Genomic DNA, 26,930 nt, shown 5'->3' on the forward strand with positions numbered 1-26,930 from the left:
TCAGAAAATGGATGCCAATACAAAGCCTGTTATTCTAGCAATATTGTAAGAGCAATATTTAAAATATGCCACTGTTTTTTGTGCCTCGGCCCCCACATTAGTTTTGTCCATAATTCTTGCATTGATAAAAACCTCCACACAAGGAAGAAATCTGTAAAATTTCATAACAAGGGGCTATCACTAGGGGACAGTATAAACAGCAAGCAGGGGCACAGTACATATACCAAAGACCCTCCTTCCTTGCCTAGACGTTAAACTTCTACAAATGCATATACATTTTGATGCCATAGGCAACAGTTAAATGACAACTCTAAGGAACAATGTCTCATTCAGAATGACCCAAATACACCCCCAAAGTGCTCACTGTAGTGCTACTACTAATGAAACAGTCTCAGACGGCTGTTTGTTTTCACATCTATCAATACTTCTCTTCTGCCAGGCCCTGGACTTACTGAATTAAGCAGTTTTGCAAAGTGCGCGGGGGAGGGGGGGGGTTGCAGAGATTAGACAAAGTGCTGAGGAATTCTATTAGCTCAGCACTTTTGCTTACATTCTCGTACTCCCACTTGCAAAACATTCAGCTCCTAAATCCTCAGCAGTCCAATAACATCCATGATGTTCTATTGCTCCTGACTACCTGCTGAGATAAAGAAATTTAACATGAGCACATTCAGAACCAGTCTAGCAAAACTAAGTAACTCAAATTATGCTTTCTCCACTGCAGCTGTGCAGTTATGGTTAACACTCAGCTGCCCCCTCTCAGCCCACTGCAAGAAAAACAGAAAATACTAGCATCAAAGGACAGCTTAGGCTCAGCTGTGAGTTACAATTTTAGTCAAACCACCACAGCATATATAGAATGGAGACACGGTTGTTCAAGATGAAACAAAGGTTTACATCCTTTATAAGAAAAAAAAAAGACACAGTACATGATAAAACTCCCAGAATATGTAAACAAAGTCCAAAAAATCCTGACACTAACTGTTTAAGGAAGCTAGCTTGCATGTGTTTTACTTATTGTGTGAACAATCACAATGCTGAGGTAAATCAAAACACACAAACTTCAGCCACAGTGAAACGTACATTATCAGTTTGGTTTGTTTACTTACTCTACTTGTGAAAGAAAGCATCAAAACTTGGGCCAACAATTTCTACGGCTTGCAAGACATTCACAAGTGGTATATCCTCAAATTATTCAGTTAATTTGTCTTTTTAAAATTCAAAGTTTAGAAGATGTTTAAAATCAATAACTAGGGATAAAGGAAATTAGAGTTGGTGTGAATATGCATCATTTACTTAGTTATAGAGTTACAAATTTAAGTCTGGCAACTAACACTGAAGATTATGATTCTGATCTGCTGTTGGGCTCCTTTCTCTAGTCAGAAGTACAGGGTTTAACTCCTGCAACCTTATTTGCCTACTTAACCAGACAGCTTTCACAGTCTTCCTCTCAAAAGAAATAACTGTATCTAGTGGGCTTACTTGGTTAAATGATTTAAACAAAAAATCTGCACTAAAACTCTTATTCTGTTTTTGGGTTTCTCCACATAACCTCCCGATGTCATGACAAATATTTTGTGTACATTCTGTTACGATTATGCTGATGAAGTACAAGAAAGTGGAAAGACATACTTGCTAGTTGAAGAGATTTCACAGAACAAATTGCACACACATGGACGCGCACGGATACACATGCACAGTCAATTGCAGTTGAAACTATGATGCTAATGATGCCGTGATGATGTCATATACAATCTTGGTCTAGCAAACAAAGGCACATATTAAATAAAAAAAAAAAAATCTGTTTCAGTGCAAACAAATTTTGTTCTCCTAGCTGGCTGGACACTATACAGCTGGGACCAGAGCAAGCTCTGTTACTACCAGTTAAAATCAGAATCCTAGGGCTAATCCTATGCTTTCCTCTTGTTTTTTCCCCTCAAGCATTCATAGGTTCATAGGTAGGTACTAGGTTATTAGCCATAGGGCCTATATAAGCCTAGCCAAAAAGGTACCATGGCTTTCGCCACCCAAGAAAATTATTTTCCTGTGCCCCTTTCGAGCAGAGCCACAGAGGTGATCCCAGGGGTGAAGTTCCTATTTCCCATCCAGTCATCAAGATTTTTCTTGAAGAGTGCTAATGAGGAGCTTTGTTTGATATAGGTAGGTAGTTTCTTCCAGAGTATGGGAAGTCTCTGGGACAGGAATCTATCCCTCCAGTATGTTCTGTTTATTGTGGTGACAAGGTTTAGGTCCCTAGAGCATGTAGCTCGGAGGGATTAGGATTTCTTTAAGTGGAGCATGTCCAACAGCTTTGTATGCTAGGTAGAGATCGCCTCCAAGTAGGCGATATGCAATGGAGTAAAGCTGGAGCTTTTTGAGACTGTCTGCATAAGGCGTCTGTTTGAGGCCGGTAATCCTCTTTGTGTGGTATTTCTGTGGCCTTTCCAGTTGTTGTAGATGTCTTGTGAGGTACGTACCAAAAGGGGTGTTGTACTCTATAATGGATCTAATGAGTGATGAGTAGAGTGGAACAATGACCTTTTTTTTTCCTGGATGAGAAATCTTTTGTGATGAGGTGTGCCACATAGAAGGATTTCCTGTGGCGATGTGATTATCAAAGGAGAGACTACTGTCCACCTGTGTCCCAAGGTCTCTACATAGAAGGATTTCCTGTGGCGATGTGATTATCAAAGGAGAGACTACTGTCCACCTGTGTCCCAAGGTCTCTTATCACACTTTCAGTGTTAAGTAGACTACCTAGACAGTCAGGCCTTCTTACATTTTGGCACAGGTCTGACGAATTGGGAAAGACAGAGCTTTAGCACTCCACCATTTTACCTTGCCAGAGAGGCCTCCAGTACGCTGATGACTTATAATGTAAAGTGCTATTTATGGTTGTAAGTAGTCTCAAAAGGCCCTTAATAAAAACTGACCTTCATGCCATTCTCTGAACGAGTTTCTGTATAACAAAGCCCACTGACGTTTTCAACAGCCCCCACAAGAAACAGCTAACTGCGCTTTTGGGATTCAGAATGGGGAATGGGTGGGAGAGTTGGCTATTAGAAAGTCATTCAGATGACTCCCAGGAGGGATGGACTGATTTCTGCTCAGATCATTTTGAATCACCATGACAGAAGAATCTCACACAGACTACAGGGGCAGCTGAGTAGAAATCAATATGCAATTATACATACCATTAACATACATGTGTTTGAATCAATTCCATCACCTCTAGCTTCAAATGTTCTGCCTTTACTGCCCATGTTTTTCTACCATACAGTAGTACTGGTCGCACCACTGTCTTGTACACCTTACTTTTCAGCTTATTTGGCATTCTTCTGTCATACACTACACCTGATACTCTATGCCAGTTGGCTGCAGCCCCTCTGATTCTAGCTTTAACATCTTCATTCAGACTACCCTTCTCCTGAACCACCCCTCCCAGATACTTGAAGTTGTTTACCTGTTCCACTATCTTCACTTCTATCTCTATTCTCAGCTTCTTCTGATTTCCCCAATTTGCTGCCATTACCACCATCTTATCTGTGCTTAGTTTCATCCCATGTGCCTTCAGATTTGCATTCCACTCTCCCATCCTTTGCTGAAGTTCTAGCTCAGAGTCTGCCTGTACTGCCACATTGTTTGCATACAGCAGCTTTGTTGATCTGTCCCCTCCAACCTGTTTGCTAATGTAGTCATTCACCAGTATGAACAGCAGTGGGCTCAGAGCCGAATCATGGTGTACACCCACTCCCACTGAGAACCCCTCTATGAGGCCGAACACCATTCATACTTGAGTCACTAGGCCCTTGTACATAGCCTGAACTAATTCTACCAATGTTTCTGGGACTTCAAACTACTGCAGAACTGCCCAGACCAGCTTTCTTGGGACCTTGTCATATGCTTTCTCCAAGTCTAGGAATGCCCAGTTGGACTCTCATCTCTAGCTTCTTCTCAAGTATCTGCCTCAATGCATACATAGGGTCAACTGCTCATCTCTCATCTTACATTCTATTACTCCGCGTATCCGTTTATCAATCACCCTCCAGAACTTTCATGCAGTGTGGTAGGAATTTGATACCGTTGTACTGCCCAGAGTTGTGGATGTCCCTTTTGGTCTTGTACACTGGCATGAGTATGCTTATTCTCCAGTCATCTGGGATATGTCTTTCTCTCCACACTGTTATTAGTACCCTCAGGAGCCATTTCTCCCCTATCTCACCCAGCATCTTTATTATATCTGATGTGACCTCATCTGAGACTGCTGCTTTCCCTGATTTCATCTTCCTTAGTGCATGATTATGAATTGCATGTTAGTTTTATAATCATATTAAACAGCACTTAAATGACTTTTCATTGTTGTGACAATTATTGTTCACAATGGATCCTAAAACTCTTGCAACAACTATGGAAGACGTAATATTTTCTAGATTTACTGCACCATGCTCACAGAAGCACCACAGTAGATGTTAAGATTTTATGATGTGCTTCTTCCAGCTGAAAGTTTCAAGGCATCTTACTAAACCATATTTCTGGCCCAAAGAAATGAACCCCCCCACTAGCTCCATTTGTGCGGCACATGGGCTTGAACCACGGTTCACTTTCCTTACTTGGGTGATATAATTTGCTTACTGTACACGGCCATCCCATTGACAGCCTGCTGTTTAACAGCCATGCCCCTATCACATAAGCATGATCTATGTTCTTCTGAATTACCCTAGTAAACAGACTGCTTCAGCAGCTTCAGACACTTTTGCACATTCTTGCAAGGCAGACATACTGCAGCCTAACCCACATTTCTAATGAGCCCATCCCACTCCACAAACTCCTCTGGTTTGCTTCTCAGTAGTTGGTACATCTGTACAGAGCTCTCAACCAATCAGGGACAAATCAAGAAACAATCAAGGATAACCAGGGACGCTTTTTAAATATCTGTGCTTTTAGCATAAAACATTGACAGATTAAGTTGTTGTGAATTAATATTCATTTGCTGAAGTTAATAATGACAATTTAGAGTTGTGTAATTCATCATCTTTTCTCCAAATGTCACCCATTTTAGGAGGGATTAAGAGGGACAGAGCTAAAATTTGAGTCAAAATCAGGGACAGTTGAGAGGTATGCATCTGTATGTTATCTACCCATTTACTGCTCAGTCCAGTACAGGCCAGAATCTCTTACCACATGTTGCATACTTTAGCCATTATGCACTTACCTCCTCAAGTACATGAATGACATACTCTTTGAGTCTGTCAAGTTGCGCTATTTTTATCTCACTGTTACCCATGTGTTACATGGCTCCTGTCAGGGCTCCTGGTCAGAGCCTGAAATAGGAGCTACAGCAAATATCTGAGGGGGGGTGTCATTTTGTTTATGACTGTTAAAGTCTCAACTACCTCTGCAATGTGACAGGGTGGGGGCACAAGAAGAAAATCTGCAGGAAATGGGAAAGCCATGAACTATGCAACACTAGCATAACATAGCAGGAGTTAGGAAAGATGAGTGAAAACCTGCCTGCCACCATGATGTCAAACTGCAATGTCACCATAGTTTGTCATTCATGGTTTTAGAAGCCAAAGTGTATGTGTGTGCGTGCATGGTGGGGGGTGGGGGGGGGGGGGCATGCAACCCAGTAGACGCCAGATGTTACAGGGCATCACCCCATCCACAGAATATCTTGCCAGGTGATACACCCCCCCTCATAATGATTTCAGCTAAACATCACATTACCCAAGGTCAAGTTTTACCAATACACCTGTGGTTTGCATAGCACCTTAAGTGCATTACTTATTTGTCAAATATGTTTATAACCTGCACGGTTACTCTCCACTGGGGTGCGTGCAACCCAACAGATGCCAGATGTTACAGGGCATCACCCCATCTGCAGAATATCTTGCCAGGTGATACACCCCTCCTCATAATGATTTCAGCTAAACATCACATTACCCAAGGTCAAGTTGCACCAAAGCACCTGTGGTTTGCTTAGCACCTTAAGTGCATTACTTATTTGTTAAATATGTTTATAACCTGCACAGTTACTCTCCACTGGGGTGCAAAACCTCAACAAAAGTCATCACAAGAATTAGTTTACTGAATTTGGACATAACCCTGTTATACATTGAGTCTGCTTGCCAAAATTATTATTCAATGGGGCAAGTGCTGCTGTGGAGGACTGTGTGCTATTTTTGTGTCATGTGAGCAGAGCAGAAATGGTTAATTATTTTATTTCAAAGGAGTTCCCTTATTTAAACATGGCAGTCCTAAGTTTTGAACTACTGCTAAATTCAAAACAGGGGTGGTGGTCATTTTCTCACTGTCACACCACACACCAGACAGAAATGCATACTAGACTGGGACAGATTACGTCAGAATAACCAGCATGAATACTGTCCAGGTCACCTTATCAACTTTTAAATGTCATAGCCGAGTTGAGGATCCTGTCACAAAAAAGGTGAGATGGGGTTGCCCTGGGTGTGCCATCCCAGCAAAAAAATAAATAGTCTGCTTTAACAGTAGTTTTAAATTCCTCTGCCCAGGCCCCACCCTCTTTACTAATTAAGACATTCCTACCGGAAAAAAAAAAGTTTCCCAAATGATAGTAATAAAACACATGGGCAGAATTAAGAGGGGAGTGGTAATGTTTTGCTGTTCTTGGTGTACTGTGAAACATTATGTAGCAGCAAGCTTTTAAGGTCAGAATTTCTCTCACTGACACTAACACTGGCCAAGACACTTACAAGTTTACTTGTACTTTTGACTATTCTCATACTATTCTATAAGGCCAGGTAGAGGAAATTCCCTGTAACTAGAGTTACAGAAAAAATTTCATTAAAAAGTGAAAAAAAATTGGCAGCAGTTCAGAAGATGTTAGCAGTCTAATGAATTTACATTTCAAAAACGTGAATAAGCATTCACAACAAACATCTAGCATTTACTCCACACTTTCAAACACTCATTTTCCAGCTGTCATACCCACATAAGAGAAATCTGACAAAAGCTTTATCAGGGCTGAGTCATGTTTTTCTATGAATAGGAGATAATCACGTGGCACAAAAAGCCCCTGGGCGACAAGTACAATATGGCCAAACTACAATGTCCAAAAATATAAACCACCAGAAACCTGACCTCTGGGCTATTTACTTACTGGAATCCAGTCAATCCACAGACCAAGACTGCAGTTATGGGACATATTACAAACTCCTAATCTGTGTACATTTTTAGGGGTTACTAGCTATTTGAAAGTGTGGGGGGAGACTTGTCTGCTGAAGGTAAGAGCATGAGTTTTAAAAACACAGCTTGATTCACCCAATATTACAAAATCACAGGGCTGAGTTGCATTCAAAAACCCTCAAAATTCAGGATGTCAGACCTCCTCTGTGCAACAGCAGAACACTATATAACTATTAACCTCCCTTTTGTCACTGGTCATCATGTAAATGGAATTCACAACCAAATTTAACCTTAAGACTCCTTCAGTGGCACAAGTGAAAGGCCTAAAAGCTGCCTCTTGTAACTACTAAGCAGATCACATTAGTTTTCTAATGAAGTTTATGAAATAAATTACTTGATTTCAAATTGATAGTATGAATATGACTGCACTGTGTATTTTATTTATTTGTTTTACATTTGTTGACTGGTTTAGTCTGACTGGGCAATGGCCCTTTTTCAGCAGAGACCGTAGGAGAAAAGCTCCAAATAGAAAACAAGGGAAAAAGATAAATGATATGCTAAAATATGCAGATGAGCAGATTGTATTTAAACTAAGCATAACACAGTACAAAGTTCAAAAGCATGTCAAGAGAAAGCATATGTATAACAGCATTCAAGAAAAAAAAATAGGGTACCCTCACAGAATAAGATCTGCCCACCAAAATCTAATTTCTGTACACAAACTAAATCGTCCCCCAGGTCAGCTTCTTCTATCATTTTCCTTAGCCAAAAAATGGAACTCTTCCTCCTTCTCTAAGAATTTCTGAAAACTTTGATCATTTCAAAACCCAGCTCCATTCTTACCTCTCCGATAACAGAAAATGCGATTGTACTCTACCTCCCTAATCCTGCCTAATACATGCATACATCCATACAAAGTATCTTTCCACCTTACCTAATAGGAGATCAATCTTACTTACTGTTTTCTTACAAATATGACTTTAATACCATTTGCAGATGATTTCAAACCTCAGTACTATGGTGATTCTGTACTGCTAATCTCTAATGTATTAACATGTAAATATGCATTGTATATTATACTATGTTGCTATTTTACTTTACTTATGTTTAACTTTATAACATGCATTAAACTATTACTATGTCTGTTTTGTTTTATGGAGCTTTTCTCCCCGGACCACCACTGAAAACGGGCTCCTTCAGCCCAGTGGACCTCCCTGGTTATCAAACTGGAAATAAATAAATAAATAATATATACATCCCAAACAGAGTACAGTCAGTTTTGTACAAATAATAATGCAGGAAAATATCATAAGAGGTCATAGGCAAGTGGAAGCTTATAGGTGATGCAAAAGATTAGAGGCATATAATATATAATGGTATTAAAAACCATGAAAAGGGTCAGTGAACAGAAATCAGATTAGTAAACTGAGAGTATCATCAGAAAACTGTTAGCATAACATGAGGAAGCAAAGAAAACTGTTACCATAGTATAAAGAAACAGCAGGAAGAAGTGGAGTTGTAAGGAGGGAAGACATCTTCAGATGGTTTGAAGAGGAACAATACAGTAGAAGTGTGGAAGGTAGGGCAAGTAGGGTCATTACAAAGGCAGGACCAGGACTTATAGAGGGTTCCCTTCAAGGTTCTTTTAAAGGACTTTGGGTTAGTGATAAATCTAATAGTTGAAGCTAGTTTTGTCCAGGCATTAACTACGGAGTAACTGTAAAGGAGCCTGCTGATATTTTTATTAGGTTTATAGACTTGAAGTAGATGCTGTTGAGAGCTATGTAGAGAATGGTTAGAGTGTAAGGCTGGATTAGAGCAGAGATAGGGGCATGAGGAGGGCTCATGAAGGATACAATATGCCATGAGAGACTTGGCAAGTATAATCTGGTGGTGAAATTCCTGCCACTGTAGGCTTTTTACAGCAGTACGGTGGTGGGTACGACAAGGTTGGTTAGAGGCAAATTTTGCAATTTTATTGTAGGTGAGTTCAAGTTTGGACAGAAGATTGGATTGGAGATTAGTGAGTATCAGGGCTGCATAGAGAAATGTGGGATGTAGGAAAACTTGAGTAAGGGAAAGTCTTGAAACATTCATGAGGAATTTTTCATGCCTGTATAGCAGGCCCAGCAAGCACTAGCAGCCAAGTTACTGAAGTAATATCCAAGCAGTAATGAAAGTGTAGGACTGAGCAGCACTGAATCTCTGTTATTGTAGTAACACTTCAGCAGTAAAATGCTTGTTGCCTACTTCTCAGCCCCCTACATTTCACTTTTTTGTTATTACACTTTTTAGCTACAACTAGTATAGTCCACAGACTCCAATTACAAATGCATAACAGACTACTGAAAATGTTAAACTTTTATTTATGACAGACTGACATTCCTAGGATTCACAGTGAAAAAAAATCCTTATCTCTTTACTCATTTCCCACCTTTCTATAACTAGTAGAGTTCTGTTTTAAGATTTTGCTGAATTCTCGGCTGTTTTGTAAGTTTCTGTGTTGCCCAGACGTTACTAAGATAGAGGGAAGCTTCTCTGTTCATCAGTGAGAGTGGTGAGCTTTGAGCAGCCTATCTTGTCGCTGGAGGAGTGGTTTCAGCTCAGAAATTGCAGATGTCCTTCGTGGTTCACTGTTGCAGTCATGACTGTAGGGTTCTTCCTGCCAGCAGCAGCCCTCGATCGGCCAGAATCCCAAAGTCTGGATTGGGCGGCAGCTGAGGTCGCTTTTATCCTGACGTCAATGCGCCAGGAAGTATAAAGACCTCAGCCGACACCATTACCCCAGTCTTTCTTGCCGTGCGGTGCCCTGAGCAGTTCGCTGATGCTGGTTGGCCTACTCCTGTCTGTTTTTGGATTTACTTCCAGGATTTTTCATTTTTTAAGATAAGTACCCCATTGGGGAGGTCTTTTTCTTGCTCCAGTCAGATGTCAGAAAAAGTTAATAATTGTATTTCTTGTGGGAAACAAATACCTCATAGGAATTTTCACTCTTATTGTATTCCCTGCCTGGGGCCTGACCACGACGTTGCTAATTGTGGGTTTTGTGCTAGATTTAATCAGCGTACTATTAGGCGTAGGTACAACTTTGCCTTCTGCTATTTTGGTAAAAGGTTTAATTATAATATGTCTTCGGATTCTTTTCTGGCTTCTGGTGTGTGTAAGAGGTGCAAAGATAAAGACAAGCCTCCGAGGTCCAAAGCAGAGGATATTACTCAGTTATTGCCAGTTGCTGGTCCGTCGGTTGTCAGTGAGGCGCCTTTGCAGCCCCTGTCGTCCACCTCTTTTGAACCAACTGTGCCTGTACCACCTCCGGTGTGGAGCTGTTGGGGCCTTCAGTATTGCCAGGGAATTGACCTTCGGATACTACTCCCTCAGTTGGGTCCGGAGCCGGTAGTCAGGTACCGGCTTCTGAGGGAGTTTTCAGGCCTTCACAGCTTCATGTCAATATGGATTCAGTTTTGCATTCTAAGACAATGACTACGGCTCCAGCTAAAAAGAAATGGCAAGCACAGACGCCTTTTGATCAGGGTCCTAGGCCTCAAAAGCAGATGCTTAGGATGGCTGAAGATTTGTTATCTATGATCAGGGGTTCTCATCCCCCTCCTGACAAAAAGCCTAGATTGCAGTCCGATTATGATTCTTCAGACCAAATTTCTGTTTCTTCTGCTTCTTCCCTTGAGCATGATTGTTCCTTTCCTCCTTATGAGGATTCTGATGTTGAAGATTCCTTTCCTTCAGCCTCTCCTCCTGAGGATTATTCTTTTGGTGAAACTTTGCATGATATGAGGGAGCATTTTCACTGGGAAGGGCAGGAATTCTCTGAAACCAGGAAAAGGCTTAGGGATTTTCTTCTTCTCCCTCAGCATAAGCCTCTTGCTATTCCTCCTGTATTGGACATTGTAGATGATGTTTTTTCAGAAGCTTCCCTCTCTCCTGATTATTTTCCCCCTACTCCGGTCAAACCAGATAGGTATTATAGGGTTCCAGATTCTCACAAGTTTCTTTTTAAAAATCTTTCACCTGATCTGGAAACAATTTCTCAGGGCCCTAAGGGTGTTAAGGCGGCCTCTGCTAAACATCCTATTCCCTCTGACGGAGAGCCCAGGGCTTTGGAAAGATGGGGTAAAAAAGTTTATACTTCTGCTACATTGTCTATTAGAGCTTTGAACGGTCAATTTCATATGCTAAAGTATCAGCAATACCTTTTGTCTGTATTTAAACAAACAATGTCAGCTGTTTCTACTGGTGTGGATGACAAGGAGTTACAGGATTTATTGCATGCTATTGAACAAGTGGGTGAACATACCCTGCATTGTGGTTTTGATTCTTTGGAAGCTTCTTGTAGGGCTGCGACAACTGGCGCAGTTATTAGAAGACATGCTTGGTTAAAGGAACAAAGCTTGCCGGTTCAGGTTAAAGCCAAACCTTTGGATGCCCCTTTGCAGCACAATGTTTTGTTTGGGGCCACAGCTGAAGAGGTATTAAAGAAAATGGAGACAAAGCCAAATCTATGCAGACAGTTAAGGATTTTCTACAGGTGCAACTGCCTAGATTTAGCAGGCACTGGCCAGCTAAACCTTGGTCCTTTCTGAGCTCGGACAGGCCTCAGAGAAGTAGATTCAGGCATTCCAGAGGTAGGGGACAGGCACAAACCCTTTTTAGGAATAGGCAGTGGCCTGCCCCCTCTCCCAAAGGTGGTGAAGATAAGTGTCAACCCTACCGGAAACAGTCTTTATAACTCTCTCTGGTTCCAGGGGCTCCTCACCTGGAAGCACCCGTGGGAGGAAAGATTTCTCTTTTTTATCAAAATTGGGGCCGCATAACCCGGGACAAATGGGTTCTGGACGTAGTCTCAAGAGGTTACAGATTTTATTTCCACACCTTGCCAAGACCGAACGGTTGACCAGATCTGCCAAATCATCAATGGGCAGAGGCACAACTGCAGGTTCAGTCCCTCTTAGCTATGAGGGCCATAGAATTGGTACCAAATTTAGAAATAGGGCAAGGTTTTTATTCAAGACTTTTCCTGGTTCCCAGGAAAGAAAATTCGTGGAGACCAATCCTGGACCTTTCCATACTAAACACCTTCCTAGATGTACCAAAATTCAAGATGCTCACTCTGCAGCAGCTGCTGCCTATGTTGGGCAAGAACGCTTGGATGGTGACTCTGGACTTAAAGGAAGCTTACCTGCATATTCCTATAAGGCGAGAGTGCAGAAGGTATCTGAGATTCAAAGCGGGCTCGAAGCATTACCAGTTCTCTGTGCTGCCCTTTGGCTTATCTACTATGCCCAGGGTCTTTACAAAGTGCCTGGCACCAGTAATGGCGTTTTGCAGACAGAAGGGGATTCGAATATACCCTTATCTGGACGACTGTCTTATTCAAGCGGACGACGACAAAGACACTCTACTTCAGCATCTAGCTTTTGTGCAGCATCTTCTACAGTACCTTGGATTCACACCGAATCTAATGAAGTCAAATCTGGTGCCCACACAACAGATTACTTTCCTGGGTGCTCTTCTGAGTACTACAACCCAGATGGCTTCCTTGACACCAGAAAAAAAAGCGCAACTGGCTTCTTCTTTCCAACACCTGGCTTCAATGAAACAGCTGACTGAAAGACAGGTTCTGCAGGCTTTAGGTTACATGGCTTCCTGCATTCTCCTAATACCATATGCAAGACTGCATATGAGGAAACTACAGTGGTACCTCAAGAGTGTGTGGTCTCAGCATTACCACAGTTTGGAAACAGTGATTATGATGTTGCCTTCTCTACAGCAGGAGTTTCTTTGGTGGGCCGAAGCCTGTCCTCAGAACAAGGGGAGGCCTTTTTGTCCTCCACCAACCAACCAAGTTCTGACAACGGATGCTTCAGATTATGCCTGGGGAGCCCACATGCATGGGAGATGTCTTCAGGAGCAAATTCACCTGCACATAAATTTGAAGGAGATGCTCGCTGTACAGAATGCTCTGATAGCCTTCAGGGACTTTCTTCTGCCAGGGCAATTGTTGATACAGACAGACAACACTACAGTGATGTGGTACATAAATAAGCAGGGGGGCTCTCACTCTTACCCCCTGTGCAGGTTAGCCATGGCTCTGTGGTACACTGCACTGACCTGCAGAGTCCACTTACAGGCACAATTCCTGCCAGGAAAAGACAAGACAACACTCTGGCAGACACATTGAGCAGAACACTTTCGGATCCACACGAATGGATGTTGGATGTTCGGATATTCAGGATGATAGTACAGGCATGGGGATGTCCGGACATAGATCTTTTTGCATCCCCTCAGAATCATCAAATTCCAACATTCTGCACCAGGACCTACCACAAACTAGCATGGCAAGTGGAAGCCCTCTCATTCAGTTGGAAACACCTCTCAGTATATGCTTTTCCTCCTTTTCCTCTTCTACCTCGGGTACTTCTGAAGATAAAACAGGACAGACCGCAAATTATTTTACTGGCTCCCAATTGGCCTCGACAATTCTGGTATTCCACTCTGATGAACCTGGTTCAGGAGCCTCCCTGGATTCCGCCTCAAATCCCTCATCTACTGTCTCAACAGGATGGCCAGATCCTGCACAGTCATGTCAAAACTCTGAATCTAGCTGCCTGGCAGATCCAGGGTCTGTAAACACCTCTACCCTTTCCAAACAGGTAATGGATGTAATCCTTGAAGCTAGACGGCCCAGCACTAGGAAATCTTATGCAGGTAAATGGAAAAGATTTTGCTCCTGGAATCAGGTCCAAGGTGGTGATTCTGCTGTTCCGAACATTCCTCTGATTTTCAAGTATCTGACAGAGTTGTTACATACATATCTTTTTCATCTATCAAGCTTCATGCTTCTGCTATTTCTGCACATTACAATACGGATCCTCCGATTTTTTCTCATCCATTACTTAAACAATTTCTTAGAGGGGCTAAGAATGTTCGGCCCCCTATAAGAGCACCTGTTCCCACTTGGGATCTTAACTATGTTTTGGAAAAATTAACCTTGTCTCCTTTTGAACCTGCAGCTTCCACGGATTTAAAATTTTTGTCTTGGAAAACTGCTTTTCTTTTAGCTATAACCTCTGCTAGAAGGTTTTCGGAATTGCAAGCACTCATGGCTGTGGAACCCTTCCTTATTTTTCATCAGGACAGGGTTTCCCTAAGGACTAATCCCACCTTTATACTAAGGTGGTTTCGGCAGTGGCCTTGAATCGGACTATTCATTACCTACTTTTTATCCTAATCCTCAAAGTGAGGAAGAAAGTCTTTTGCACTCTTTGGACGTGCACAGGCAGCTTCGTTTTTACCTGGACAGGACCAAGATATTCAGGAAATCTGACCAATTGTTTGTTGCTTATGCTCCTACTGTTCTAGGGAAAGCAATCACTAAGCAAACTATTTCTAAGTGGTTTGCCCACTGCATCAAGTTCTGTTACTCTTTTCATGGCAATCCAGTTCCTGTTAATACTAGGACTCATTCTACTCGGGCTACTGCTACTTCAGCAGCCTTTCTTTGTGGGGTTCCTACCAAGGATATTTTAGAGGCTGCTACTTGGAGTTCTGTGCATACTTTTATTAAGCATTACAACCTCCCTCTCTATTCTAAATCTAGGGCCGGTTTTACTTCTGCGGTTTTGCAAAGTTTTGTGGCCGCTCCTTCTGTTTCTCCTCCAGCCACCCTTTCTTAGCTTTGGGACTCAACCCTACAGTCATGACTGCAACAGTGAACCACGAAGGACATAGTACAGTTGTGTACTCTTACCATAAATGTAGATGTTCGAGTGTGTTCACTGCTGCAGTCTGAGTTACCCTCCCTTCTACCCCCTCTTTTGTTTTTTTCTTTGAGTATTGTCTGTTATGAGGTATTTTGGCTGCTGAGGTTTTGGGCATCTGACATCTGGGACAAGAAAAACTGGGGTAATGGCGTCAGCTGAGGTCTTTATACTTCCTGGCGCATTGACGTCAGGATAAAAGCGACCACAGCTGACGCCCAATCCAGACTTTGGGATTCTGGCCAATCGAGGGCTGCTGCTGGCAGGAAGAACCCTACAGTCATGACTGCAACAGTGAACACACTCGAACATCTACATTTATGGTAAGAGTACACAACTGTACTTTTTATTGGCCATTTTGGGCTATTTCTATCCCTTTCATCTTTCTGTTTAAAAACCGGTGTTGCACAGGTTTGTGCATTGTGCAGCATCATTTAACTACGGTTAAACTATTACCGGTGCCAGGAAGTCTGATCTTCAAATTTTCCCTTAGAACTAGCCAGTTCAGTTTTAAGAACTCATACCTGTTCCTTGAAGCTCAGCACTTGCTTAGAAATCATTGTAAACACTAGATGGACTATAAATTGCTACAGCACTTTACTCTCCTTACTAAAGAGAAGAGAAAATAATTTTTAGTACATAAATAAAGTACCTATCAAGGCATGTCTAAGGGTCAGCTCCCGGTGTTTTCTCCTGTCCACTTGAAGAATCTGGGCATCCTGGGGCAATGTAGCAATTGCCTCATGTACACAGACAACCCTCTCCTCCTACCACCGAACACTACAACCTGTGAGAGATGCACTTATATAGCCAAACTGGAAGCCAAGCTCTCTCCATCCAAGACTGGACTAGTCAGTCATGAGGAGAAGGTAAACACTCAAACTGCACCACACACAACACAATCTTTCAAAACCTTCACCCACACATAGTAACATGAAATACACACCTATAATAGTGGAGGTTCTTAATATAAATCTGCCCAAACAATAGAGACCTCCAAAGCTGAAACGCAAACAACCAGCACCACCCAACACAACCTGAGTGAGACATAACTCTCAAAACCAGTGTGCCACTCAACCTCAGCCTCTAAGGCAAAACAACATACCCAGCACACTAGTCATAGGTGACTCTATAGTCATGCACACTGATGTCCCACTCACCAGGCTAAACAAGGAGAAGGTTACTGTCAGCTGCCTGTCGGGTGCCATGATCCGCCACTTAACCCACGCACTCAGGTCACTTCACAACAAGTACAAATATGACTCTGTCATTGCCGATGTTGATGTGAATGACCTGAGATGTAAATCCCTGGACTACATGAAAAGAGACATGGAAGAGCTCTCCAATCTTGTAGCCCAGGCAGGTATGACCCTAGCCCAAAGTAGCATCCTGCCATCACCCAGAATGATGCCTGAGTACAAGGACAAAATGATTGACTTTAATAATTGTCTAAATTTCTGGTGTCATTCTAAGGGGATCCAGAATCTGTCAGCCTGGGATGACATGATCGACAGGCTGCGATGCTTTACCAGAGATGGCCTGCACCTGTTGCCCCTGCGTTTCTGGATACTGGCTAAGGCACTTGCCACCCCTATAGTGCCTTTTTTAGGCAAGGTTCAAATGAAAAAATTAGCACCGTAACAGGTACAAGCAAGCAAAATCTGAGGATAATGCTACTGAATGCTAGAAGTCTAAACCTCAAAATGCACTCACTGGAAGCACTCATTAAAATGGAGAACATCAACATCGGTGCAGTGACAGAGACCTGGTTCAAGGCTCCAGAGAGCACCCATGCAATACCAGGCTACAATTCATACCACACCTTTCGGCCATCTAACCTGGACCGGAACACCAGAAGCAGAGGCGTGTCCATACTCACAAAGGATATCCACACCTCCAGGCTAGTTGCCCAACATAATGCATCCGAAATTCTCCAGGTGCAACTAACACTGGGCAAGACTGCAATCCAAATTGTTGCTTGCTACAGATCCCTCACCATGCTCCAAAACTCCCACTCCACTCTTCTTAACATACTGGAAAATATTAAGGTACAACCCAGCACCCTCATACTGGGAGACTTCAACTACCCCGCCATTAACTGGAAAAACTACTCATGTACCAACACATTTGCTCAGTGTTTATAAGAATTCATAAATTCCAGGGCCTTCGATCAACGTATCCAGAACCCCACCAGTGGCAGCAACACCCTAGACCTGCTCATTACCAACATGGGTGATTGATGCTCCACACCAGAGGTCAGCCTCTCGTTGGTCAGATCCGACCATAAGCTAATCACCCTAGACATCCACATCATGTCCCTACCCCCTGTTAAGGAAACCACCATAAAAAACTTCTCCAAAGCCAACTTCATGCTTCTTAAGACAGAAGTGGCTAACTTCACCACTCCCATGCAGACAGAAAGTAGTAGTACGACTGCTGAATCCTACATCAATGCACTGTATGAACACATACACGAGTGCATGGACCATGCCATCCCAAATAGAACTAAGACGCTATCCTCCAAAAAAAAAAAAAAAGGCAATCTGGTGGTCCCCTGCCATTAACAAACTCTACAACAGAAGGAAGAAACTGTTGCAAAAGAATCCCAAGTTTGGAAAAACGCCCTTGTCAGCCTGAGTAAAAAGTGGAGTTCCCTCCTAAAATCCTCCAAAACTAGTTACGAGAACAAAATCGCCACAGATTCTAAAGACAACCACAAGGCATTCTATAGTTATGTCAAGAATCTCAATGGCAACACTCAGATCTGCTCTGAGTTACAGAACAATGGCACTAAACATACAGAACCAGCTAATATTGCAAACATCCTGGCAGATACGTACAGTCCAGTGCAAATTTCACCTCCCTCCTCTCACCCTCTAAAGGGCCCATCTCTATACCAGATGAATGCCGAGTCCCTGTAATCACGGCCATTACAGGTGAAAAGCGCATTCACCAAAGCCAAGAATACAGCATCCATGGGACCTGACAACATCCCAGGCTGTGTTCCGCACACACTACAAAATGAACTGGCACCCCACCTAAGTACTATGTTCAATCATAGCCTCAATGCAGGCTTTGTGCCTACTGAATGGCGCATAGCTACAGTAAACCCACTCCACAAAGGAGTATCCACCACGGACCCGAGGAACTACCGACCCATCAGTCTGATGAGTCTGATCTGCAAGGCCATAGAGCATATCATCATGGAACTTATAAACAAAGACATAGGTAACATGCAAACTCTGGACCCCACCCAGTTTGGGTTTGTAAAAGGTAGATCATGTCTCCTAAACCTGACTGACTTCTTTGAAGCAGTCACCAAAACTGTGGACGGGGGTAAGGCGGTTCACATAGCCTACCTAGACCTTGCCAAGGCCTTCAACACCACCCCCCCACTCTGGTATCATTGATAAACTCATGAAACTGGGCATAAACCCCTATGTCACATGATTGGTTGCCAACTGACTCACTGACAGAACCCACACCGTGAAAGTAGCCAATTTCAAATCCGACTCCAGACAAGTGACAAGTTGAGTACCACAGGGTTCAGTCCTGGGTCCTCCCCGTTCAGCATCTACTTCTCTGAAGTCCAGGCCAACACAGAGGGCTTATGGCTAACAACATTCATAGACGACTGCAAACTGGGAGTCATTACTGAATCCCCTAATGACGTGGACATTCTACAAAAGGGCCTAGCAAAAACAGATGTCTGGTGTCAAAGCCATGGCCTCAAACTCTAGGCTAAAAAATGCATAGTCATCCCCTTTGGGAAAAACCCTGTGTCAACGAACTACCACATAGGTGGTAGTCCACTCAACACTGAAAGTGTGATATGAGACCTAGGGACATAAGTGGACAGCAGTCTCTCCTTTGCTAACCACATCAGCACAGTAGTCAGGAAATCCTTCTATGTGGCACACCTCATCACAAAAGGTTTCTCATCCAAAAAAAAGAGGTCATTGCCCCCCTCTACTCAGCTCTCGCTAGACCCATTATAGAGTACAACACCCCGTTTGGAGTGTACCTCACAAAACATTTGCAGCAACTGGAAAGACCGCAGAAATACCTCACAAAGAGGATCACTGGCCTCAAACAGATGCCCTATGCAGACCGTCTTAAGAAACTCCAGCTCTACTCCGTCGCATATGGTCTATTCAGAGGCTATCTCTGCCTAACATACAAAGCCATGTCAAACCTAGAGCTGTTGGACATGCTACACTTAAAACAATCCCAATCCTTTCGGGCCACACACTCCAGGGACCTAAACCTTGTTACTACAATAAACAGAACTTGCTGGAGGGATAGGTTCCTGTCCCAGAGACTTCCCATACTCTGGAACAAGCTGCCCATTCATGTCAAACAGAGCACCTCATTGGCCCTTTTTAAGAAAAATCTGGGCAACTGGATGGGAAATAGGAAATTTACCATAGGGATCACTTCTGTGGCTCTACTCAACAGGGGCACAGGAAAATAAATTTTTTGGGTGGCTGAAGCCAGGGAATCTTTATGGATAGGCTTGTATAGGCCCTAGGGCCGATAGCCTAGTGCCTGCCTATTTATCAGCACTGCTGGTCTCTTACATAATACGTGTGGCACAGACAGAACTTTGCTATAAACCGCATATCATATACATTAAAAGGGTGATGATGTAAAAGCACTTTGTTTTCATCCAGAAAACATTCCAAAAAAGTAATAACACCCCAAATAATGTTTTGCAAACTGCAAATGCAGTATAATTTACTACATCAACACAGTTCATCTACAATTGTTACGAACATGAAAAAAAAACAGCCACAAAAAGTTAGACCTAGGCATAGCTTGTGGTTACTGTGAAAACGCCACCTATCTGTATGTTTTGTAACTGTCCACTTCCTTTTATCTGGTTTACTTAGACGCTTTTTAGAAAAGTTTCACAAATGCACCCACAGCATCAGCACACAACCATTAAAACAATCATTTGTGGCTACAGAGGTTTGCCAACCCCTGCCTTATTAAATAAAAGGAAGTACACATTTTTACCCTCTAAAGTAAAAGCCTGTTCATTACTTGCAAACACTACAAAGATTTCACAGAATAGCCAAGAGAGCAAAGAAAGACACAGATCAATGGAAGTACTTAATCTCAAGTAAGACAGCATGAGAAAAAGAGCGTCCTTGAACTATATAAGCGTTTTAATAAAACGCAGAGCAACGTAGTAAAGAAACAAGGCAGAAAAGGAGTAAAAAACAATTTAGTAAATCTAGGTGGAAGAATAAACAACTGGATGTAGAAATTGTTAAGGGAGTTGAAGTTGATAAGACTCATCTAACTTCTCACTTGATGCCATGAGGAAATATCCAAGTTCAATCTGAGTCAAACGAATGATGTTACAGCACTGCAATAGAAGTGCAGCTAAGATGTTGTGAGACAATAATGAGAAAAAGCCATCACTGTGAAGCAGGCAGTGAGTGGTTTCTGTGGCCCTACAGCCCACATCTAGTAGTGTTCTGAGTTTAATCACAGATATAATAACCAAAAAAACAGTCAAAAGGTAAGTTTTCTTTTAACAATCAGAGTCAAGAATAACAAAGGGAAAATTAATTTCAGCCTGTGTCACCACTGTGACTTTCTCTATTACTAAAACATGCACTCGTTTCAAACGACGCTGCAAGTGAAGACGATCACTTTAGTATCCCTAAATAAAAAATGAACTAAGTAGACATTTTTTTTCTACAATACAATGTTTCCTGTTAAGCAAGCCAGAATGTTCTATACAGACAAAACCTTTGCTATTACAAACTTCACTGGACGGAAATGCAACAGAAAAGCGTAAAACTGCGGGGTTGGTACAGTATGAAAAAAGACTTCATATATTTTTAGAAGTATATTCATTTTAGACATAAGGCAGACATACAACAGCAAACAAAGTACTCATTTAATGAGCAAAATCTTCACACAGTACTACAAAACAAACCAGTAACATTAAAGAGAAAAGATACACTTATAAGGTTTACTCATCATAAAAAGTTTTAACAGATCAACACCATGCCCATGAAATTGAAGTAACCCTTTCTTTCATTACCTAGAAGCCACAATACCAATGGCTATTTGATGTTACCATTAACTTATTACACCCAGGAAGGGCCTGTCATCCTGTACAGGACTGCCTTAAACTTGTTTTGCAGGACAGACCTTGGCTCCATATAACCATAAACGGAATAAAGAGATAATGGAAATGAGTGAACGTGATTGGTCACTTACAGTAGCTCAAACATCCTTCTCCGTCTGCAGCACTGTCAAACACAGCCACACCTGACATGCTGTGATTCTCCTCCTTCTACAGTGACCATGACAGAAGGAGAAAGACCATAGCCAATCATGCATGACAGTGTAAGACACTGGCCATGACTACCCCCACCCTCTCTTTTCTAGCATACTGTCACACAATGTCACAATGGTGTCACACACTGCTGAGTAGGCATCGCCACCTTCCTCATTCTGTTATGGTGACCAGACAGTTATCCTTCTGGCATTGTGACTTACACTGGTATGTGTGACCAGTCATTGTCATCCTCCTACTTCACACAACATGATACACAGAGCACAACTCAGCCCTGACCCCCCCCCCCCCCACGCCCACCTTTCAGTATCCCTCACCTTCTGGCACAGTGTCATACAACCACAGTTAACCAGTTTTATAGCAAAGCTGCAAACAGTAAACAAAAAAGACCTGTACGGGGCTGGCACCACCCCTATGAACACGTGTGGTTTTAAAGGCAGAAATCAGACTTCAGTGCTTACCTGACTGTGCCATTACTTTGCCTACAGCTCACTGAGTGACAAAAACCCTTAGTGATGAAATGGGAAAAGTCTCCACAGGGGACTGCACTGCACTACAAAAATGCAAAGCAATACGTAATTTGTAAGCCCATACAGAGTAGTAAAGCCTACAAACCGTCCTGTTTTCACTCTTGCACACCTTTCATACTAATGCCAAGTATTATTTGGAAGGGGACAAAATGACTATGTCCTCACAGGGGATGACACTATGCTTTCATCCTATTAAAAAACACAGCACAGTGCATGCATAAACCAAATGCAAATGTCCGACATAAAACTCCAGCGGTACAAATTATAAGCCAAAATGCCTTGTGAATGCACAAATCCATCTCTTTGTGCATAAACCACTTACATTTCATGTGCCTGACCCTCTCAGGGAATGTTTACTACTGACACTTGTTCCTTACCAGAGGGAATGCCATTCCATCAATAGCGGTAAATTACAACCTTTCTCATAAATTAAAGTTTGAAAACAGCTAAGCTCTAAAGGGGCTCAGACCATGGTCATAAAGAACTGAAGCAAAAATATCTTCACATATTATACACTTGTATTCCTCCTCCAACAAGTTAATTTATTTTAGTTCCATATAAATTTTATAGCATATGGCATAATATATATTCTCTCATTTGTACTTTCTATCTCAAACAGCTGGAATCTCCAGAATCACAAACTTCTGCAATTCAAAAATAGCACCTTTAGAAAATTGGTCATTACCCGACACTTGTGGCTGTTCTGACACACACGACAGAAGTTGCCATAAAACTAACAATGGTATACTCATTTACGATGCCTCTTCACTGTGTGTTCCAAATTAAGGCAATTCTTTTAAAAAAATCTTCTAGATTATGTAAAATGAACAGACCCGGAATGAATGAAATGGTCAGAAATCACAACCACTTACCTTACTCATTAAAATATTTTTTTCTTCAAAATAAATATTTTTTTGAAAGGCTGAAATTGCCAGTTGCTGGCTGTATTACATACAGCTTTAGTTTAAAATAAGGGTTCAAAATCAGCCTGGGTGTTTTACCTATAAAGTTAAGATGGGTAAGTGTACTCATTCCTTACCAGAAACTGTGTACAGATTCGAGACTGCTCTTTGACTAATAAGTTCATACTGGAAGCCTGTAATCTTCCTACTAATGTCTTGTCGTGGTGTTGCTTCAATGAATAGCACTCCCTGGTCACTGCTATAACAGTACACTTTATTAGGGTTAGGGAGTTCTTCGCTAACTAGTAGCTTCAGTTTTCCAGATTTTTCCAAATAAATATTAGCTCCTTTTGAGTCCTTGAAGGGTTTTATGCAGACAGTCAAATATTTGTATGAAGATGACAAAACATTCGGTCGTAGGTTGACAATAAGTGCGCCAGTTGGATAGAGCCACTGTAACGACCCTTCAGAACAACGGAGATAAACCTGTTCCACGTCCCTCAGGTGAGACTCGTGCGTCAGCCCACTAGGAAGACATGAAAGAAAATGTTAGCACTAGCAGGCTAGATCTGTGCATTCAGAATTCCCGTCCAACACCCCACTCTGATTAACATATCTAATGTATTATTATAATTTGCATCTTTAACCACATGACAGGAAAATAGCAGATTACATTTTGAATCAGATAAGATAAATACTACTGTAATATATGCATAAGTGTTTCTTCACATCTCATTTAGCAGGTCATCACCCACACTTGAGTTGCTGTTTTCTCTAACCCCATAAATGTCTCATTTCAGACACTCCAGTCCCAACACAAGAATTAAAACTATTAAATGTTTATGCTCAATCTTGCATATGTAGTTGCATGCACATATTTCGGAGGAGAGAAATAAAGGGAACAATTTGAACTGAGTTTATTACAGTTGCTTAAGTCCAGACTGATGCATCCTGTGGACTACTCACTTTCCTTTCTAGTATTTGTTCTACCCCAATTGGATTACACACTCCACCAAAACAATGACGAGCTTAAAGCAAACTACACGGATAGCTGAATCTGGTTGATAACACATGACTGAAAGTGTGCATGAAATGTAGTTCTTATTACACTGCACTAATACTTTGTCGGCATTAGAAAGTAGAGAAAGTAATTATTTGGGTTCACATGCTAACACGGACCCCAAATCACACTTTCCCCAACTGCACCCGAGGAGCCAACAGTGTGTGACTGGGAGTTGGGAGAGTGGCCTAACGGTTAAGGTGTTTGCCTTACAAACACAAAGTACAGGGTTTGAATCTCACAGGGGATAATTGGCCAGGCTTAAAATGGCTCACAAGGGCAGTTAGCCTAGTACTAATCTATGAACCTATGAGTTAGACCACAAAGTATTTTGCTGCCATATGACATACACATGCATGCACACGTACACACATAACTTCAGTATAGTACATTATTTCAACAATTAAGCTGGGAAATGAACCACAAAAACTGTACACTCTAAAAACTTTCTAGTGTTTGTAAACAGAAAAATAAAGAGTTATGGGTTATGTGGCAGGATATTAAATGTTTCCATTCACCAGCAGCACACAATCACATTTTCTTGGGTGAATTAGGTAAGCTAGGACATAAGTACTTCAAATTTACTGCACACACCATCCTTTTCAGAAAACTTTGCACTGAATGAAACAGAAGGCTGAATCAGCAAACACTAAGTACTGCAATAAGCTAGGTGATGCACGCCCACAAATATCATAACAGTCAGCGGGTAGTGTAAGTCACAAATCACCCACCAATAATTGCAGGATGATGTGTGCTGTACATTTCTAACAGAATTCTTAGCAGCTCTGGTGAGAAAAAAGGTGACGGTATACTCAGTAATGTGAGGTTTTATTAATGTGATAAAACTAGAACTGACACTAGATTACCTACCTCTCCCACCCACACACTCCCCCGTTTTGATTCCATACCACTCACCTATTGCACTACCACAATGGCTCACCCACTATCCTCAAAGATTAAAGTATATTTTTTTCGAAGACTACAAGAGGTGAGGTGTGTCCTAATGCACAGCAGTCAAACCTAGGTAACATCAGTCGTTTCGCTCCAGTCTGAAACTCAAACAGGCAGCACAGCAATCACTGCACACTCCCCTAACACCTTGTATCCCTTTATCACAATTCCTTGCGAGTCACATACGCAGCATGTGCTCTCAGGTCATCCCTGGAAATAAGAACGTACGTACAACAAATTAAAAAAAATCACAAGCAGAGACATATGTGTCCCTAACACCAGAAAACAAATGACAGGACTACATGTAAGAAAATATGAAACATTAACTCATTCCCTCCAATGGAGCTGTGGAACTTTGCACCGTAACTTCCAATGGGTGGAGCCTAAGGTTTTTGACTGAAATGTGAAGACACAATCGTGATTCTAACAAATGTACCTCCAGAACAACAAACAGGGGTTACTAAAAAAGTGTAAGTGTTAAACTCTTCAGCTCAAACTATTTTACAGTGGCTGTATTCCTTAGGTTCAAAGTATTACACTGGATTTTATAGGTCACAGTAAAATAAACATAGTAGATCTCAAGTTTGTAAAATGTTGTAAGCCACTTGCAACATCTCAGCGGCCGACCACTCAAGCTGCACATACACTCTCACCAGAGGTTTGTTCATCCAGCTGAGAGCTTTCATGTGAGACTAAGCCATTCCAACTGTGCTACTTGCTTGAGATATGTAGAAATACATTAAATTTATGACAATATAAATATATGAAAAAAATGAATCTTTTCACTGACACTAGACAGAAATCAAATATCAAAACAGTTGTGTTTGCCATGTGTAAGCTTTCACATGAAATTGTTTAATACTCTGTATGTAGCATGGCTTTGAAATTATTATTGCAAACATGAATAAGCAATATTTGATGCCTAGTGGTGTCAGTAGAAGGTAACTACAGAAACACCTACAGGTGTCACGCAGCTGTAATTAGTTAAATAGGGATTCATAGGTTCATAGATTGGTACTAAGCTAACTGCCCTTGCGAGCCATTTTAAGCCTAGCCAATTATCCCTTGTGAGACTCAAACGCTGCACCTTGTGTTTGTAAGGCAAACACCTTAACCATTAGGCCACCCTACTGAAGTTGTTTACCCCCATTCCTGTGTAGTGACAAAAAACAACTTGCATCTACTGTACTGGTGCCAATGTCAAATGAAGCTTCAGTGTATTGTGATGCCCACCCCCAGAGAAATAAATTCATGGGACTTGTCTAAATCAGTGCCTGTCCATTTACTCCATCTGTTAACCTTCCCAAGTTAAGAGATGCTGAACCTGAAGAACCACTGGCCGGATGAAGTAAATACTCCATGTTTTTAGACATCTATGAAACAGTGAGAGTAGGACACACCAACAGTGCTTTAAGAAATGCAGAAACTAAACTGCTGCTCTCTACCTAGTGCTAATAAATACAGCAAAACTATCAGGACACAAAAGAAAACAGCATCAAGTACTGAGCTGTACAAATTTAAGTAAAACCACTGTGAAGAAAAGTCCAAGTGCTTGTGCAAACACATTACACACTTCTGGCTGACATGAACATTGAAAACTATGAAACAACATTGCTAAGTACAGTACAAGCTGATAAATGAGTGGTAAATGTGCAACAGCATGAATTAATCAGATGCAATTTAAGAAGCTGCCTGTGCAGACATTTAATGTGTGTATAAACTCAGCATTACATACTGGCCTTGGCAAGCATAAACCATTCAGTAAACAATGTGTATTCCACCTAAGCACAATAGGACCAACAAGGTTGTTATCTAAAGGAAAAAATGCATAAAGATTTTCAGAAATTCTTTTACCTCCTCACTAGAGCAAGCAAACACACAGAAGGGTTAATCTTTCCTCCAGTCTACAAAGCATAATATTTAGCCCATAACTAGCCTGTCACATGACACTCATGCCCCAATACTTCTTGAGGTACTAAGTATAAGCATTACTGGCAGATTCCTGACCTCACTCTGAACACAGACTATATGAAGTCAGACCAAGTGAGTACTGAATGGTCACCTCCTGCCCAAAGATTTGTGCTGCTAAGAGCATTACCAATCCACACACAGCAACAGTTACTAGGAGACCAAATTCAAGTGATGTCTGCACAATCAAAGCCAAACTTTGGCAAATCTTTCCCAGCTTTGTGACCTACCTACTTTGGTTTTATTGGCCTTAAACATTTT

The 26,930-nt window shown here is 41.8% G+C and overlaps 1 protein-coding gene across 1 annotated transcript in view; it reads right to left on the bottom strand.

Moving 5' to 3' along the window:
• Positions 1-26,930, bottom strand: part of METRNL (meteorin like, glial cell differentiation regulator) — a 48,554-nt gene that overhangs the window by 13,621 nt on the left and 8,003 nt on the right. The window contains exon 2 of the mRNA XM_044068120.1: positions 22,828-23,216. Coding sequence (XP_043924055.1) covers positions 22,828-23,216 — 389 coding nt within the window. The remainder of the gene's footprint in view (positions 1-22,827; positions 23,217-26,930) is intronic.

The sequence above is a fragment of the Protopterus annectens genome, chromosome 4.part0, assembly GCF_019279795.1.
Source record: "Protopterus annectens isolate FY-2018-M chromosome 4.part0, PAN1.0, whole genome shotgun sequence".
NCBI classification, from domain to species: Eukaryota; Metazoa; Chordata; order Ceratodontiformes; family Protopteridae; genus Protopterus; species Protopterus annectens.